Source organism: Ailuropoda melanoleuca, chromosome 4 (genome assembly GCF_002007445.2).
Source record: "Ailuropoda melanoleuca isolate Jingjing chromosome 4, ASM200744v2, whole genome shotgun sequence".
In the NCBI taxonomy this organism is placed as follows: domain Eukaryota; kingdom Metazoa; phylum Chordata; class Mammalia; order Carnivora; family Ursidae; genus Ailuropoda; species Ailuropoda melanoleuca.
This window is the reverse complement of record NC_048221.1, coordinates 100,674,729-100,695,516: the sequence shown is the minus strand read 5'-3', so window position 1 is coordinate 100,695,516 and position 20,788 is coordinate 100,674,729. Positions and strand designations below refer to the sequence as shown.

At 38.4% G+C, this 20,788-nt stretch overlaps 1 protein-coding gene across 1 annotated transcript in view; it reads right to left on the bottom strand.

Annotated features, from left to right (window-relative positions):
- Positions 1-20,788, bottom strand: part of LOC105241995 (catenin alpha-2) — a 355,800-nt gene that overhangs the window by 20,233 nt on the left and 314,779 nt on the right. Inside the window, exon 4 of the mRNA XM_034657281.1 lies at positions 3,119-3,285. Coding sequence (XP_034513172.1) covers positions 3,119-3,285 — 167 coding nt within the window. The remainder of the gene's footprint in view (positions 1-3,118; positions 3,286-20,788) is intronic.

Below are 20,788 nucleotides of genomic sequence, written 5' to 3'. Positions count from 1 at the left end.
AAAAAATAAAAAAAAAAAAAAAAAAAAAAAAGAAATGAGAAAAAAAATCATTATCTGGAAAGAAGAGCAATAAAAATTTGGCATATGGCCTAAGAGATAAAAAGTAAAATGCATAATGCTTAAGCGTAAAAAGGTCACCACGGCAGGAAGCTGCAGACTCATGGAGGGTATTACTCAAACATCTGAACCAAAGGAGCACGGAACCACTACTTTTATGGAAAATCACCTATCACTCTTTTTTCTTACCAATTTTTGTTTGTGGTAAGGAAACTCATTTTTTATCTGGAAAAAGCCCTAAAAAATGTGTAGATAACCATTTCTAACCCGCCCCATCCAAACACATAACGATAATTTCTGCATATGAGTTAAAGACAAACAGATGCTTGCAGACGACACTTGCTTGTTCGTGAGAGAATGCACTTCAACGGAAAAGAACGGAAAGCTAAAGCATAATTATATACCATGTTCATTTGTAATGGCTTGTTGACACATTGTGGGGGTGCGCGGAGCAATAGCCCCATGATATGAAACCCTGACTGACCTGAACCCACAGTGTGAGACCGGCCACAGCCTGAGTTCAGCGGCCGCCCGGGCCCTGCAGTTCTTACTCGCTCCACAAGAGAGCAACATCCCACCGCTGCTGCTCTCCACAGAGCCTGCGCTCCATGCAGAACAAATGTGTTATTTAGTCTACGATCATTTTTAATTTTACTACTGACAGTCTGACAGGACTACTTAATATTGCTGGGTTGACCTTTCCGTGATTTTGTGCTAAACCCTTTTTTTTTTTTTTAAACTTCACTTAATCTGCTGTGTCGGGAAGAAAATATAATTGACTCCCCAGGACGACAGGCGCAGTGATATGATCAGCTGACAGCACTGGTCAAAACAAGTGGGTAGAAAGGCAGGATTACAGGCGGGAACGGTGCTGCACCTCACATGGCATCCTGGACTCACGGGGAGCCCTCTCTGCGCGTGGGCAGCTCGGGGAGAAGAGTCAGCCTGTCATCACTCCCTAGGAATGGCTGAAAGGGGCCTTCCGTGGCACCAAACAATAACATATGGGATGTAAAGTTAATTTCTTTAGGTTCAGTCCTTTCTCCCCTGGGAAAGGAAGATTGTCCATCTGGGGAAAGATCTTTCTGAACATGTGGCCTTTGAAGACAAAGCATGATATAAGGGAAAGAGAACAAAACTTCTTCTCCCACACACTTGAGAACAAAGTAATTTGTTTGCTTAAAAGATGCATATAGAACACTTGAAATCTCAGGAATGACAGCCACCAGTGTAGTCAACGGGTTCCAGGGATCTGAAAACAGCAACATGGCTGTCATTTGCCACACACTTAGTTTGTACCAAACTCTGTGAGAAATGCTGCATAGGAATTGCACCCATTTTAAATCTCTCACAATCCTGAGGGCTATACTGCCATTAGTCCCATATTAACAGATAAAGCATCTGACATGTAAGGAGGTTATGTGGTGGATGACGACACAGGTTGGCAAGTGGACATCAAACCAATATTAAAGTTAATCTTATTCCAGTAGCTAAATCCTGTAATCATATATGTGTCATGTATGAGTCAATACTATAGCAAATCATAACGTTTTACTGTTTCCCTTGATAACCTCTGAAATAGGTAAAGTCTCTCCCGTACTGCTCACCTCATCCAAACCGCAAGAGCCTTTCCTGGATTTTCCAGGCCTGTTCTCAGAAAAACCTGAAAGGAAACTCCCAAGCAGGTTCTGCTTTGTGCCGTTGGCTCCTCACGTGCCCTTACAGAAACCAAAAAGAGCTGTACCCTGCTCTGTGGCTTCTGACCATGGAACTCACGCTGCATGTGTTGGAAGTGGAGATGTTTAATAATAGCAAGGAGCTTATACACAACTTAGAATCATGGCTTTTTTATGGGGGCCAGCTCAGGTGCTACCCAAGCCTTTTTGACAGAGAACCACTTGTTTTAGAAATTTCTTGAATTCCCCAATAGAACAAATCGAGATGGAAGGTGAGGTGGGAGTGGGCAGTCATTACTCATTTCCTTATCTCACCTGCCCCCTGACTGTTCATTTCACTGACAAAGAAAGTAAGACCTCAAGGATTGCATAATAGAGAAAATAAACCAGTAATGCCACAGCTAGGGGAACAAAACCAGCAATAGATTGATTCCCAAAAAAAGAAAACCCATGGTTTACATCCCTCATCTAAGGACCCTGAGATCAGTCCGAGATTGGTGTCAAATGTCCAGGAATGAAATTACTGAGGGCATGGAATAGAAACTCTCTAGGCAGAAGCCATATTCTTAAGCAACTGAATTATATCATAGTTCAGAGGACTTCGTTCAGAGGACTGATGCCAGTCAGCAACTAGAAAAACAGAGAGAGGCCTAGTTGTCAAGAACTGCAAAGGGTGACTTCGCCCCTGGTCCAGTAAAATTTGTGACTTAGGGTAGGGATCCAATTCTATTAGGAAACAAAAGAGCTGAAAGAAACCAAGGAACTATGACAAGTAAGATACTTATAATAGGGGTCTATGAGTTAGTGTGACATGTAAGTGCCCAGTTATGTTAGATGCCAGGATTGGTGCAACAAGATTGTCCTTAGCCATGAGATGGGTATATAGGGCTCTTTATTGCAAGCCTAAGGTACGTTCAAAGTCCATAATTCTATGAAAGTGCAAGTCTGGAGCAGGTAACGAAATGTAATTTAGCACATGATCCTTATTAAGGTGGGCATAGGTGGTCATTTGGCCAGCTAACAAGAAGAGCTGGCCTCCTCTGAATTACCACATGGACCAGCTCTAATCTGAATCTCAAGATAGGACCAAGGCAGGTACACCATGCCCAGCCTCTGCAGGCTAAAAGAATATACTGTTTTGCACTCCAAGAAGTAAGGGGGGGGATCCAAACTCAAGTGAATCCACTACAACTTTTTGAGTATATTATTGAATATAATTTTAGTATTAGAAAAATTGGGGGTAATACCATTTCGATGAGTAAGCGAGCCGGTGAGCAGTGAAACATCATTAGTGCAGTTCCGAGCTCCAAAATACAGAGTCAGTATTGCAACCCCTATAAAGCAAGTTTTGATAAAGCAAGTTTTGATAAATTCCACATACGTACAATTTTCAGATGAGATAAAAGTCTCATGACATCCGCCATGTCTGCCAGGATGAGTAAGCGTGTTACAGCTGAAAGCAAAGCCCTCGCCGCCCGCACCATGGTGCCACGCTTCACCGATGAGCACGGGTCATCAGCAAACTCTGAAGAGGCGATGCGCATTGTCTCACCTGCAAGACAAAGACAGAGAGGCATGTGGGTAGACGGGAAGCTCAGAGGCTAGCAATCATAAAGATCTGTGGATGGATGATGATTGTTCCTATTGCAAAACCCGCGATGAACAGGAGGTCCTCCTGCCACCTCCATCACAGCCCACCTTTCAAGTCAAACACATCAGTGCACATTGGACAGGGGCTGTGGACAAAATAAGGGGTTCATTTCACATAGAAGTGTGAAATTGTGCTTTAAACATCAATAAGGAATATATTCAATTCAATTTGTCTAATAGTTGAGATGAATTTGCCCTGATCTTAATCGTTCTCACTCTCCATTTCCCTTGGAACCAATGGGATTTACTAGGCAGCTAGTTGAGCTTACTGACAGTTGAGGTACAATGTTAACTGCTCCACAGAGGAATGAAACTAAAACCCTGGCCTCATTAACACTGTACTCTTAATTGAACTAATCAGACAATAATAGACCATAGAGATACCCCAAATGCAGAGTTTTCATACATTGCTAAGAAGATATTCTCTAATATAGAATTGAAACAATTCAACAAACCCATACTATGTCAGATATTATTAAGTTCCAGAATTACAAAGGTGACTGAGGGCACCCTGGTCTCAAGGAGTTCACAGTCTAATGAGGAAACATGATGTAAATACATACTCATAATATGTATGACTCTATACCACAATACACATACGATTCAGGATGTAGACAAAGAAGGGGGAGTGATTTACTTATTAGTGTGAGGCTGGGAGAAGCCGTCAACTTTGTTGGGCGTTGAAGAACGAAGAGGTATTCAGCAGAAAGACGGTGGCGGGAAGAGCACCCTTGGCAGCATGAGCACCGTGCGAGGCTCTGAACACTGGAGAAGGATACTGAGTGGGAGGAACCATAGTCACATGGGAGGCACAGTGAGGAAGGGGTACAAAGGAGAGGTGGTGGTGTTTGGGAAGCCATGAAAGAGATCTGAACTGGCTCCTCAGCAGGGAGGGAAGTAACATTAATAGATTTTTACTTTGGCTACATTGCATAAAATAAACTGAAGGAGACAAGCTTAGGGCAGAGACACTAGTTATTAGGGCAAATGCATGAGAGTCTGAGAGGAGCAATAATGAGGGCCTGGATGGACCAGGGAAATAGAAACAGGATACAGAAAGAAAGGGAATATTAGTGAGATCCATATTAGAGAAAGACTGGATTTAGGGACTGATAAGAGGTGAAGACCGGAGAGAAGGTGGAGTGTTGGTGAATACTAAGTATTAGTACAAAAAAACCCAGAAGTGGGAAGCAAAGGGGATTGCTGACTAGGATGACACAGGTCCCCTTTCAGGGGACTGGGTAGCTCCTGGGGGTAGAAAGGCCTGGGAAGCAGTGTAATGAAGCTTCACACAGCAGAGCATACACAGAGGCAATAAAAGCTTTGTCAGTAAACTTGCAGAATAGAAGTTAATATGACCAATTATTTAAGTTAGGGTAAAACAATTCGTTCAATATTTCATTTATAGAAATGATTATTTCTCATCTGTTAATCAAAACCTAGCCCATTTAAATAAAGTCAATTATATCATTGAAAGACTGTGCTACCTCTAATTTATCCTAAGCTACAAGAGAAAAAAAAATACCTCTTACCATTTCACAAGCAGATCAGAATATAATGTAATTCACTCAATGTTATAGTTATTTAAACCCTCGGAGAGATGTTTTTCATGCTTGGAAAATGAAGGTGTGTCGGGAAATGTACTGTTAGATTTTTAAAAGAAGCTACCATCTACAATAAGCATACTGTATAGCCAACCAGCTTAGTCCCAATGCCTAGACACAAACAAATAGCTTGATATACAACCACATGGGAGAAATATAACAATTCATGACCATACTGGCACAAATGTGAATCTCCAAGATGTCTGGCCCTTCAGGACTAAATAACTTCAGGGTGGAGGTTGGCAATTAGGAAATACATATTTAATTCAGTGTCCCACCCTTGCTACAGGATTACATAAATCTCTTCCTCATCCCCCAAGTGCTGGAAAAAAAGGACTCGTCAGATATCTGTGCTGTGGGGAGAAGAGGATCTCATTCTCACTCTGCATAGTGCAATGGGAAAGAAAATTCACAGTGGTAGGTGAATTAAATGAAATAGTGAGAAGGTTACCACAGCTTAAGATGGACATATCTGCATATGGTATTAATGGGTGGAGAAGCTGCTGCTGGAATGAATCTACTTATTCAAGGAAAGGGGAGATTTACTCTACATATAAACCCAGTGAGCTACATGGTTGATCCCAAATTCTGTAAGTTAAATTGGTATACGAGCCATAGTAACAGTAGGTCACTCAGGTAGGGCTACTCTGTAAACAAGGGGCCTTAGGAGGTGAGCTCAGTTGCACCCCTCAGCACGTGGAGGAACCATACCATGCCTAATCAAACTAATATTCAAGGTCAGGTTTTTATATAAAAGGTCAGTATAATGCCACTTAATGCAGATGTTGGCCATTCAGGCAGCAATACTGCTTTAAAGTTAGGAGTAACACACAGCAGCATAGAACTGTCAGGTGGAGCTCATCAACCTGGGGCCCCCACACAGGCACACCAGAAAGGAACTCTGGAGATGTCTGTGAGAGGGGAGGGGCAGGGAGGAGGATAGAGATTGAGAAAAGGAGAGAGACCCACATGAGAAAATGTGACTCTCAAAAGGAAATCTCATGCTAAATTCTGAGATTATTCTTAGATAAATAGAAGATGATTTAATTCAATTTAAATTACAACTAAAAGCTCATTTTAAGCAGGTACAAATGATTTCATGTTGTTAAAGATTTTAAAGGAAAAGCAATCTGAAGTCAACTACAACTCTAATGCATTTTATATCCCTGTAGTTTTAAGATTACTGAATTAAAATGGAAATCTATATTATGCAATGATAAGCGAGTTTATCAGGATAAAATTAGCTATTTTCCCAGGGAACTGCTTTTTCTGTAAAAGTAAAATATTTAGCTAAGAAACAGCATGCATGTGTAGGAGATGGAAGGGATCAATGAAGAGGGGATAATAGATCTTCCTGTTTCTTTTATATATACACCATTGTGTTCAATCTCAATTACTTGATATGGACCTAAGCTCAGAGCAGGTCATCAGTAAAGTCTTGGGTGTCCTCAAGGCACTTACCACCTTCTGGAAAGAAGAAGAATTAATATCTCCAAATAAGTGACCAAAGGGAAATAATAGCAATTAATATGCACACAGTGCTTTTATATAAAGGTTTATTATATAAGTACTTTTCTAAAAACTACATAGAGGTATATTAAGTCATAGATTAAAAGATAAGTAATCTTCAAAATCACAAAGATCTAGGATCATTACCCTGATTCCACCCCAACCATTACCAAAAATTAGACTCGGTGATTATTCAACCTTTGTGTTTCAGTCACCTCAACTGCAAAACAGGGGCCAAAATAATGAGGACTGCCATTAGGGTTAAAGGTTAGAGGTGATGCAGTCAAAGCATCCAGCACAAGGCTTTACCCCTACTGGAGGCTTACTCATTACTGTCATTAATATTACTGCTACCACCATCACTGTGGTCCTCTCCATGACAAGATAGCTCATGAACTCTCGGTTAAAGGTTCGGAAGTGCTTTTTGTTGGTTGATTCCACTCCTGCATACACAATAATTTATAAGCAAGAAAACAGCTGCCCAGTAAAAATATTTATTGTTTTAAGGCAGAAAATGACTCCCCTCCCAAACAGTTCCAGCGCTTGGTTTTCAGACTGGTGCTTGTTCTGGTTCTTGTGCTACCGAGGCGGCACTGGGGGATGGACAGACAATTGTGCAAAAGCTTGAGGTAATATCAACTCAAATGCGGAATAACGCAGGATGGTAATAATACATAGAAGAGAGGGATAACATGCAGAGGACAGAGTCTCAGGAGTAGAAAAGTCATTTCGGAAGCAGATTATGAACCAAAATAGCATGAATACCATGTGGTACATCATTTGAAGGGCGAGCCTGCATGCAACAGAAGCTCTGTTTCAGTACTTGAGAAACAAACTGTGAGAAGTGGGGGAAAAGGGAATGATGAAAAGCTAGGTTCAGAGAGTGTTAAGCTGTCTTCCAGAAAGTTCTCTATGCCTATGTGTTTAACCAGCAGTTATCATATATAATATATAAAACTGCATATTCTCTTTTGTCTAGCTATTTAAATTCTCCTTAACTATATAGATTTTTGTCTAATTGCATAAAGTACCTGGCATATAGTGATGGTTCAGTTCTTGATATTTTCCCATTGTAGACTTCCTAGAGAAGACGAGAGATAAAGAGCAAAAAGTTCTAACCTCTTAGCTATGACTTTTCACAATAACCTAGGCTGCCTCAGAACATTTTTCACACATATTTTCCTTGAGGTACAAATCTTAAAAGATTCTGAGAAATGGATCCTCTATAGCAGTGCATAAAATGCAATATATTTTAAGAGAAGATTAGTGAGGTCTAGTACCTGACCACTGCTTCAAAAATTCTTGGCTAGTTCTGTCCCCCAAACTGTACATCCCCATTGAGCCACACACAGAGACAGTTAAAGAAGAGACACAACAGAATTTTTAAATAATTGAGTGGACAGTGCGCATCTTCTGAATGTTTTATCATTTTGATTACATTGTAGAATTTGTAAAGAAATGCAATGTTAAAAAAACCACTTACTGCTGTGGTTAGCTCATTTTTGAAGCATGGTGGGAAATATATATCTTCATTTGAGATAAAGCAAATGAAATGCTAAATTGAATGGTCAATGTGAGGAGCATTTCTCTATTTGCTAAATGGGATGCTGCCCAATTCATGAATTGCTTAATAAAGCCAATTAGATCTTCCAATTTAAAAAACAAACAAAACAAACGAACAAACACCAGGAACAGTCAGTGTAGAGAACACCATGGAAGTTACAAGGTTACCAGAGGAGATCTTGACACTTTACACTATGTCTCTTGGCTTCTTTTTTGAAGACAAAAGTGAGCACTCCCTTGATAAAATTATCCAGAGTTGGCTGGTGTACAGGGGAAGGATGAGCTGAACTAACTGCATGAGTAAACACTGAGGAATAGTCTCTTCTGGGCTTATTCCAGCAGCAAGTAGATGGTGCCCACAAGGTGACTCAGGATCCTTCCATTTTAAGATTCTATTAGGTTGTGTCTATTCAGACTTAATATCATAACATGTGCTGTCTTCTCTCTTTCCTACTAAGAACAGTCTATTTAGAGCTCATGGTGTGCCACATTCTGTTTGAAGAGCTTTATACATTATAACTCAATTACTGCTCAAGAGAACCTGATGAAGTAAATACTTGCATTGTCACCATTTACACCTGAGGGAACTGAAGAGAGCAAAGGAAGATTACTTGCCTCAGGTCAAACAGCTGGTGAATGGTGGAGCCAGCATTCAAAGCCACGGTGGCTCTAGGGTCTGTGCTATTAACAACTGTGATTCAGAAGTAACTTTTAAGATTCTACTTACTGTATTAAAATTATTTGTTTAAATATTTCCTCTGGATCTGTATTAGGAGTTGAGGATTAGTACATTATTTTATTTAGCTAGCAGAGTATTATGAAGAAGAAAGGAAGGAAAAGGATGGAGGGAGGAGGAGAGGAAGAACTAAATAAAGACATTCCTCCAATTATTTCCAGGCTCTACCACTCCCTATTGTCTCTTCTTGGGACTGATTTTTAACTGCCTATGCTGCACACATTTGAGTCTTCAACCCTTTGCCAAGACTATAAGCTTAGGATACAAAACATAATTGTAGCAAATTTATTTCTTTATTCCTAGCACTTAACCTATATTTGACAGGGTAGAGTTACTCAATGAATGTTGAGCAAAGGACAACAGGCCTGGCACTTTATGTTTTAAAAATATCCTGGGGCCCCTGGGTAGCTCAGTCAGTTAAACACCTGACTCTTGATTTTGGCTCAGGTCATGATCTCAGGGTCTTGAGATCAAGCTCTGAGTTGGGCTCTGTGCTCAGCAGGAAGTCAGCCTGAGGTTCTCTCTCTTCCTCCCTCAGCTCACATGCCCACTCTTTTTCCCTGTCTCTCTCTCTCAAATAAATAAATAAGTCTTAAATAAATAAAACATAACCAACTGCTGCTGAAGCAAGAAGAAAGGACAAAATCCTGAATGCTGTGAATTTATCAGGGACATAATATGAATATTTTCTTCCACTTTTTTTTTTCCCCCAAGTTGGTCTTGTGAACTCAGCCAGAAGCAGGGAAGCTGTAAGGTTTCAGAAAGGCAGGTGATAGTGGAAGTTGCAACACCTTTGCTTCTCCTTTGTTTTGCGCACATGAGCATTTGCTATCAACAGGGAAAGAAGTCTTAAAACTTTTTTGGAAACAATCAAGAACTTGAGAGAGGAATGTATGTATTTCACCCCACGGTGGTTATGACTCAAATCCGTGATTAGGAGGAAAGGTCGACAATCAGAATTTTTCACTGAGACTCAGAGATGATGAAATCATGTATCTTCTCAAGCAAACTCTGCATTAAAATAAGCTACCTCCTGCAGATCCTGTCACTTCCAGCACCGAGCATCTATAGAAGTGCTGGCACAGTTCATGTCCTTCTGTTACCAGAAGCAAAATAATTTTTGGCCTAAATATGCAAACAAAGCCTTATATGCATCTAAATATAGAATATATTTAGATGCTATATAGATGCTATATGCTACAATCACATATAATTAATAATTATACAGCATATTAATAACTAATATATAATTACAATATTAAATACAATATATGCATACATGTTATATTATTATGCATGTAATGCATATTAATACAGTTAATTATAATATTAATAATTAAAATTAACATGATTAATAAATAATATTTATATACATAAAAAGTAGATACTGTGCAAACTACATTAAAACCATGTAATTACTATAAAATGGGAATTCTGCTTTTTCCTTTATCATTCTACCAAAGGTAGTGGACTCTGGGCTTTTTATCTTTCTTTGTTTTTCCAAGCAGCTCTGAGCAAACAAGAAATTACATGGAAAATGACAGAAGGTTGATGGTTCCATTGTCCCTGAACTGATTGTGAGACTGGAGGATTTCTGATCTGGGTAGGACCTCTTTATGCTTGTCTAGCACCTCACTCTTACTTTCCAATAAAGACACAGAAACTAAGTGGCGATTGACCTGTGGGAGGTCAGGTGGCTGGGCGGGGCCAGCTTCCCAGTTATGTGACATTCTAATCAGGGATAACCCCAAAGTGGTTGGGAGACCAAGAAAGGGTAGTGTGACCCAAGCAAACTGAAACTTCTTTCTCACGTAACAAAATCTGAAATAAACACATGGCCTTGTTACAGTCTTGCGTCAGTGGCCAGAACAGCTCCAAAGACAACCATGCATCCGCATTCCGTCCGGCCCAGTGTCTTTTTTTCATGGTGGGGAATTGAGTCTGTTTCAAAGCGATTTTTCCCCATCAAGATATGTTCTGTATGCAAAAGTACTACAAATGCCAGTAGTTCATGATTAAGTGTATTGAATGCTATGAGCTATTAAACATTGTTAGAGACAGTAACGTGCCACCCTGCAGAAGGCACAGATCATTAAGCGTATAGATTTTAATTATTTCAGCTGCAGCCTTTTCCTGGGTTGGAAGGAGAGGGTGTAGGGTAATTTTGCATTGTTGTAGCCAGAAAGATTATCATGCTACAATATGGCACACTTCAAAAATGAGACCTTTGCAAGGACCTGTTAAGTATAGCAAGAGCCATATTCCACAAAAATGTGATTAATGTCTTGGGCTCAAATGCAGTGAAAGACCATAAACTTGGAAACATTAAACAGTGATGTGTTAAGCTTAAGAGAAAAATGGAGTATGGAGGATCAGTATTGAACCCAGTATCACCTGATATTTTTATAAAACAAAGGGAAAAGAAATTGATGAACATGTAAATTTCACTGTACAATGTTTCTAAAATAAGTGTACTATACCAAATATATAATTAAAGAGCCACTCTTGTAAGTTGGTTGGTAAAGCAAATAAGCAGCTAATAAATTATTTTTTGTGTAAGACCAACATTTCAATAACCCTGCATATGTAAAGCAAATGTCTGTATAAAAAGTATATTGCGGACTTATTTATATTCTTAAGTCAATAAATGGTTCTATTGATCAGTGTCTTTATTCTCTTACAACCATGACCACAAATCAAAACCCACTGAAATGTCAATAGACTGATATAGTACTGGGTAGTTGAACTGTGATTTCAAAAGCCTTCATTGTGATAAGGAAAGAAAGAATACCGTAACTGGCATCTAGACTGGACAGCAGAGATACCATGATCATCAAAAATGCCAGCATGCTCCACATTTCAACATGCAAATGTAGAGGACATTTCTGTTTCTTCTTGCTAATTAAGATGCTGTGTAAGGAACTGTAGACTGAGGGGGTGAAGGGAAGGATTTAATGTCCAAATACCAGATCTTAAGAATACCTTAGAGGACATGATGCAGTTTAAATCTTAGCAGATGCAAAATCCAGGTGTGACCTCTAGGACAGAAACCCCTCTGCTCCCCTAAGAAGACATCCAATTTGAGAACCACTCTAATTATTAAAATTATTTTTCAACTACTTGGTCTTTGGTACGTTCTTCTGAACCGCACATAAAAATATAACCCCCTCCTCAGTAGGAGAGAGCTTAAGAAAAAAATTTTTAAATGTCCTTTAAAGAGAAGGGAAATGTCAAAACAAACATTCATCAGCCCTTGCCCAAGAACTAATGCTGCATTCAGATTATGAAAAGAACAACTAACATAAATAAATGAACAAACAACTCCCCACAGGTTTCCAAATGTTAAATACCTACTAACTAGTCATTCAAGTCAGGGTAATTTGTTTGTACATGACCTTCTAAGCAAATTAATAATGTAAGCATGAAAGGTGTTGCCAATCAGCTTTGGAGGGGATAAACCTGGTTTTTGGCAAGCTGTAAAAACAGTAAGAAAGATAATAATTGATAACTAGTCACTCTGACATATTTTGGGATCTAAATTACTATATATATTTGAAAGATACTGAATATAAGTTCACTGCTGGAGCCCAACTCATCAATTTCAGAGGGAAGAAGACAAGTCTCAAGAAACTTAGTGGCTTGCTCAAGGTCACACAGTGCACTCGGGGCAAAGTCCAGACCAGTAGCTGGATCTCTTGACTCTGAGTTTGGATTCACTGCAATTTACTACTGTGGTATATTTCTTTAGAAGCATTCTGTGTTTCATAGGGTTTCAAAAATTCACATCCTCAGGTTAGTCCATATAATTTAAGCCTTTTTATACCAGTTTGGATGTCTTGATACTATGCTTATGTACAAATATATCTTTAAGTTTCTAGTTTCAATTTTGAGGTACCTCAAAATTGCCATTAGTACAATTAAATAATACTTGCATCACTGATTTCATATCAGCTAAAATATAAACACAAAGAAAAGCAAATGGGAAGTATAAAAAAGGCACATTATATAATTTTCATCTTATAGGCTGCAGAAAAATAAACTATGCTTAAATTGCTATACTGTCAAATAACAAACCAACTTCACTTTTCTAAAGTAGTTTCTGGCTAAACAAAGCACAGAAACAATCCTCATAATGAGAAAAGTAGATTAAGGATAGAAAACTCTAGCACACATTTCAAAATTAGAAGCCAAACAAACAAGGTTCCAAGTAATTGGTATTATGAATCTGGTAAAAAATAAAAACTATAAATTTTAAATTTTGCTTTTAAATCTGCTATAAAATTAAAGCTCAATTAAATATATTTTAAATTACAACACGAAGAAAACTGATTGTCTTCACTGGTTTGCTGATGAAAAAAACAGAATAATCAGATTCTAGGATTTAAACAGCAGTCTTTGCTTTAATTGCTGAACTGCCATTGATTTTCCAGTCATCACAGAGAAATGGCAGTTTGTTAAATGTGATTGTAGCCATGAGTCTTCTTTACTAAACTGACAGGAGGCACCCATGTCACCATCATTCTGGTTCCTTTATTAAGAGGGCTCAAGGAAGAAACCACATCTAAATCAACATCAGTATGTCAATGGTAATAAAACACCCTTAACAAAAATATATTTGTTCAGCAGGATCCAGCAATAGGTAATGAACAAAATTGATTTAAAGTAACTCAAAATCTTAAATCCAAAAAAAAAAAAAAAAACCAAAACCCCCAAACAAAACAAAAAACAAATTGCCAAAATGTGCTAATCAAAGTTTCTTCACTTCTGTGATCAAAAGCTTGTCACTAAGGTCATAGCGGTCTCAGACAGACTTCTCTCTTTCCAACTCAAAAGTACATTTTTAAAGTAAGTGAAATAAGGTTATAATACACCCAACAGGGTGACATGCAGCCTTAAGGGTGAGGGAAGTTTGGGGGACTAGAGAGAGGAATGTGACAGTCCTGTCCGTACTGCCTTAGTTGGCAGGGTTGATTATATGATTATACCTGTAAATGTGTGTTTGTGTACAAAGCATATAAAGAATTATATATCATTTCATTCATCTTTTTTATTCATTTAACAAACATTTATTCAGTACCTGCTCTGTGGTAGGCACTTGCCAGGTTTCTAGATATTCAAGATGAAATCACAATTCCTGCCCTATACTTACTTGCAACCTGATTTTTTCTGAACTAACAAGGATCATCTGTATAACATCTGCAGAGAAATGCCCACTGAGTGGGCATTTGAAAATACAAGAAAGAAGCAGCTTCATTTTAGGGAGTTGGGAAACGTGAGTGTATAGAGGATGCTTAGTCAACTATAATAATAAGTAAAGATGGCCAAAAAGTATCTGTGTATGTGCATATATATCGATGCTTCTGTATGCCTGTCTACCTGTCTCTCCATCCATCCACCCATCTACCCATCCATGTATCTATCTATATGTGTGAGAGAGAAATTAAGTTTTTCTTTCTCTATCCCTCTAATGCGTAGCTTTTAGCCTTAAAATCTAAGAGCTGGCAGAGACCAGCCACTCGCTGCCAGTGTCCTCCCCCAAATCCCTGCTAGAGCACTAAAGAACAAAGAGTATAGATGAGAATGACTCGGATAAATGCATTCTTCATCATTAATCAATTCACTGTCCCCAGATTGAGCAGGCTGGGTCAACAGTAAGATTTCAGGGCCTTTTTAACTCTTAACATCAAGCCCTAATTGAAAAGTGGGCTTGAGGGGTTTAAAATTCCTTTCTCCTGGGCTGATTCAGTTTTCGACTAAGATTTGCAAAGGAAAGAAACCCCATCTTATCATATCAGTTTCATGAAACTGGAGGATATAGTAGAGAGAGAAATGAAAGAATGAAGATTATAGGAAGTCAGTGAATTTTAATCTTTTCTCTCCTTCCACTGGAAACAAGATCCACCAACTTAGTCAAAATAATGTAGGGTATGCAAAATAAAAATATAGGGCATTTTTTTAAGTATGGTAGTTATATTTTTCAAATAATATGCACGATACTTTTTCTTCAACCTCCAGCCACTATTTTTTTTAAGATTTATTTGAGAGAGAAAGAGGGTGCATGTGCGCTCACGTAGGGGGAGGGGCAGAGGGGGAGAGAGAGAGAGAGAGAACCTCAAGCAGACTCCTCACTGAGCATGGAGGCCAATGCGGGGCTCAATCCCAGGACTCTGAGATCATGATTTGAGCCAAAATTAAAAGTCAGATGCTTAACCAATTGAACCACCCAGGTGCCCCTCCAGACACTATTTCTTATGAAGTATATAAAATTTAAAGCAAGAATTCAAAATTAAACTGGAAAAAAACATAGAATAAATATACTTTTCACTGCATTTCCAGACTTTTTGGACACTCTTTGGTGTGTTAATAACTGGAGCCATTCTCAGATGCTCTTGCAGTCTCAAAATTTTTCTGCCTTGGTGAAGGCTGCTCCTGGGCAAAGTGGGGGGGAGGCATTCTGAGCTTCTTAGTGTTAATTTCTTTTAAAGTAAAAGCAGAAGAATCGTGATAAATGTCTTGAAAATTGCACTGTACACACTCGCCAGTGAATGAAGATGCAGAGTCCCTCAGGAAAATATTTCTCACTACAAATTAATGAACTCATGCTGGGAGTATAATTTAACCTCCCATGGAGGTCTACCTGTAGGGAGAGACTATTCTGTTCATGCTGAGGTTAGTATTCTACTCTGTGTGACAGCATAATAAGGATTAATACACTAACATGGACTTTTAAAGCAAATGCACAGGGTTGGTTAATTCTTACATCACTTACATATTACTAGATGGAAAGACTAAGCAGCAATTGCCTTGGGGCACTGCTGAGAGTTGTCTATGAATATATGGGAACTGGTTTTGAACAATGAAGGAAAGTTCATTTTCAATCCCTATACTGAAGAGCAATCGGCTCTTCTCACCAAAAGGAGTTTAAAGGAAAAGTTGGAGAAGAAAATGCAGATGTCAAAAAATCTGTAGATACAGTAAACTCATTTCAGAGACAGAGAATCACTACTGAACAATACCTGGGCTTAACAAGCACAACTCTAAACCAGCTTCAGAGAGTACTCAAGACATGAAGAGATAGGCATCCTGGCACACCGGGCAAGGGACAATGGCAGCCTAGGCTGATTGGTCCGTGCCCACAGAGAGGTCACCACCCAGTCACACTTGTCCAAGGCTGTTACTAAGGTGGAAAATAGGTCCTTATAAATCCACCTGCATCCTTTACAGGATGCCCTATATAAACAAGGGGTAGTCAATGTAACTTCCAGGACAGAGTGCTGATCTAGTGACTTTCAATAGATCCAATTGTTTTCTTCACACAGTTTCAAGTTAAAGAATCTTTTCAGGTATAAATGCATGAGCATATACACATATACCTCATAAATTTAAATACTCCAGTCAAGGCTTTGGCATGGAGAGCTGGCAAACCAGTAAATGAAACTATTTATAGAATTTAGCCTTAAGCCTTCTTTTTGCTTCATATGCTACACATTATAATTACATTTGAGAATCCCCAAACCTAATATTTTCGATAATCAACAGATGCAGCTAGAAATCATTGCCAAAGATGGCACCGTTGCAAAAATCTATTTTGCCCCACTCTGTGTGGATCTCTTCAATGTTAAGTAATGTTACTGCCTCACTTCTAATTACCTTGAACTCACTTTCCTCTCCCCCCAGAGACTTCAGAATAGATGGCTAAATAATCTCAAAGACACTTTCCAATTCTGGATACTAAAATGCAAAAAAAAAAAAAAAAAAACCCACAAAAAACCCACTAATAGCTGTTATCTATGAAATACTATGTATCATGCACAGTGATAAGCACTCTAAATATATGGTCTCACAAGGAGGTGAACAACAGCTCCATTTCAAAGATAAAAGAGACCATGGCTTAGTTTAGAAAAGTTTATTAAATTTGTCGAAAGTGACACACCTACCTAGTCAGTCTCAGCCCTAGAATTTGATAAGACCGCTGGACTTAAAAGTATGTGATCTCAGTAACCCTGAAACTCTAAGACAAGGGTCTATTGGTATAAACTTTTGCATTGTGATGCCCTGTCAATGTTTCCTAAGACTGTAGACATATTTAAATGATCGTAGTTATTGAGCATGCAAATATGACATATCGTTTTCAAAGGCAAGCACATCTTATAGCAGAATGAGAAATCAATCATCGCCTACAAATGTTAGTTTGCTTTGCACCTATTATGCACACTGTGTCCAATAATTATAGATCAAAAGAAGCAACAAAAAGAACTAATATACCATCACATGACAGATGTGATTAATCATTTTGAATTGTCACAATCTCAAAAATACAGATTTAGCATTTCTCAGTATTAACTGGATATCATTTAAAAGACCTTTTTAGTAAGAACTTGGGACTCCATTGAAGTTTAGGCTCATCAACTTTTACATACAGAAACTAAGAATAAAACAAAATGTTAATAGTATTAATATTATTTTAGCAAAAAATTAAGTGGTAAAATTATCAGTATGACAAGCTCTTAAAATACTGTTTCTTTCCTCTGAGAACATACCAGTGAAGAACCTGGGCTCAGACTTCTTGAGTGTCAGTCCCAGTTCTGACAATTTTTACTTTGTGTTACCTTGTGCAAGTTATTTAACCTTTCTAAGACTCATCAGTAAAATGAAAATAGTACCCCATGTCACAGATGTGGTACTATTATATAAAAGATTAAACAAGAGGCTGTGAGAGACTGCATAGCATGAAATATTTCTCCAAGACACCTGGAAATGCATGTAACACAGCAAACATCTTCATAAAGGGAAGGGCAATCCCTGAACCAAAGAAAGACAGAAAGGAGGAGAGAAAGACAGGAAGAAAGGAAAAGGACAAAAGGAAGGAAGGAAGGAAAGAAAAGAAAAGAGGGAGAGAGACACAGAGAGAAAACTTAGCAACCTTGAAATAAAAATGTTAAACTGATTCTGAAGCATCAACATTCTTAGAAGTATTTACAATCTCAGTAACTAAGAAGACAGACTTTTAATGACCACATATGGGACAGGAGATCTTAACCTTCACAAGGAGTGGAGCTGTAACATTATTTATGCAAAATAAAATTTATATTCTTAAAGTGCTACTTTAAGAATCAGTGAAAATATTAACTGGAAAAAAATTATCTTCCAACAAAGAGAAATGGTAAAAAAAATTTGTCTCACCCCAGAAAAAAAAAAAAAAAACAGATGGTTTCATTTATAATTGATAATGATAGGTTATAACCAGAGAATTTTCCTCATATGTTTGCAGGAAAGCCATGTATATTACCTACATAGACTAGAAAATCCAAGCAATTATTTTAAAAAACTGAGGTTGGTGGTGTTTTGGGGTCCCCATCAGCAAAATCAAATGCTTTTTGGAAGGAAGCATAAAAGTCTCTCAATAAGGCTTCATTAAAAATGAATATATAGTTTAAAATTATAGAACACTGTAGATGTGCTAAGTGGCAGAATTAATGATCTTAAAGAACTTAATAATTAAGTTCAAGAAATTAATAATTAAAGAACTTCAGATTATATATAGTTTTAAAGAATTCTACCAATTATTCTTCTTTTACTCATTATTCAGACGTATAGCCTCTGAGTACTTTAGCTTATACCACACTCTGGCGTTAAAAACCTAGCTTTTACTACAAAATTACATTCTCCTTTCTGCCTTCAAACTCCTACTCTGCTTTCTTTACCTAACATATCCCTACATTCTTTCTTCCAGGGTCAGTATATGCTTTTTTTTTTTTTTTAAAGATGTATTTATTTATTTGAGGGAAAGAGTGTGCGCACAAGCTGGAGGAGGGGCAGAGGGAGAGAGGCAGACTCCCCACTGAGCACGGAGCCTATATACAGGGCTCCACCCCAGGACCCCGAGATATGTCCTGAGCAGAAATCAAGTGTCAGATGCTCAACTACTGAGCCACCCAGGCACCCCGTTATATGCTCTTCTGGTCTAAACTGGTTTTGCATCTCCCTGAGCTATAGAAAGCTAGCCTATGTAATTCTAGTTATTCTAAATAATATACAGTCTTCTAAATTCTCAATGAAATATTAAACTGAGCTCCATGAGTACAATCTTAATATTAAATGCATTTTCTTCTTTTCTAATCTTTTAAAAGTAATGACCTACTTAATGAATATAGTTTAACTCTTAAATGGAATCTCATTTTTCCACCATTCTGGACAGCAGAGAAAAGACCAATCAATATAAAGGACATGGTCCAGTGTTATCATAATGAATATTCAAAATCACCCCTAATCACAAACATCTTGGAATAACACTTTGCATAACATTATTTTTTCTTGTTGTTGTTGTTTAAACTTGGCAACCTTCTAAAAATAAAATCAACCACTTACAGAACTTGCAAAGGCCTAAACACTAAAAGCATAGATCTCTTGGAAGAGTTGGGTTACTTCCCCATAGACTAAAACTATTTATAAACTGTACTTCCAAACAATGATTTTTAAACACCTCTTCCCATTTTCTAACAATAAATTATGAAGGGTGAGTGTGTGGGGGACTAGGGAATAAAAAGATAATGGACTAGGAGAAGAGAGAGAGAAAATTTTTCCCTGACATCCCCCCACATACATCTAAAAAAAAAATTACAGAATGCATCTCCAACCTACATCCCTAAGCCATCATGCTCAATTAAGAAACCACTGATAAATGGTGCTGTGGGTCGAATTGTGCCTCATCCCTCTAAAAATATGTCAAACATATGCTTAAACTCCAGTACCTATGATTGTTACCTTGTGTGGAAAGACTCCTTGCAGATGTAATCAAGTTAAGATGAGGTCATATTGAATTAGAGTATGCCCTGATCCAATATGACTGGTGTCATAAGAAGAGACCAGATATAGACACACAAGGGGACGACACTATATGAGGATGGAACAGAGATGGGAATACTGAACTGCTAGTCAAGGAACACCAAAGTTTGCCAGCAAACCACCAGGAGCTAGGAAGGGGCAAGGAAGGATTCTCCCCTTCAGGTTTCAGAGGGAACATGGCCCTGCCAACACGATGAACTTCTAGCCTCCAGATCTGTGGGAGAATAAACTCCTGTTGTTTGAAGCTACCCAGTTTGTGGTACCTTATTACAATAGCTCTAGGAGACATATGTACCTCCTTCATGAGAAATATTATATTTAAAAAATATGTTTAATGTATAGTACATCTCAACTTTGGTTCGAGCAGGAAAAAAATTATTCAACCACCAAGATGCCCCCACAAGAGTTTAAGCAAATGCCACTAAAATTCACACTCCAAGTAAAATTTTAGTCATCAAGGGATCAGCCTTCCAGAATCTCAAGTTTCTCTAATGACTGCTGACCCCAAAGTAGGCAGGTTTATTACGTGACCAATTTTAGGGACAAAAAGAAGCTTTCCCAAGTGCCAAAGAAGAGAGACACATCGCCAAGAGCATCTGATACTTCCAAGATTAAACCCAATGGGCTTTGAATTGGCCATCATGCTCTGATGGACAGGAGCAATCTGATCCCTCCATGAAAGACTGAGAAGTGAGCCATAAGTGGTAGAGAGCAGAAGAAACAAGAAATAGTAAAAGTGGAGATCAAGAACGGCAGCAGTTAGAAATGGCAGCAGGGCAGTGAGCAGTGGATACTGCACAGCGCGAGTCAGTGATGAGAGGAGAGAGTCAGTGAGGCTAAGAGGCAGTTCTGCAGCAAGGAAAGTATCAAAGATGCTTTAAGTTTCTCCTCAAACAGCCTCACTATCTGAGGACACACAGAAAATGTAGGGAACCTCTGCAGCATATGCAGGCAGACATGCAGGGAGGTGTTGCCCCAAAACTAGTAAAATCTCCATTGCCTACATGAGCAAGCCAAGCCAATTCTTTAAAATATCCTGGAGCTCATTATACTCAGTAATGCTGATGGTCACCCTGAGGAAGACCGAATAATGACTGAAACGTTTGGTCATTTTCCTACCTACATTAGCTGATTGCTTCTATCAATAA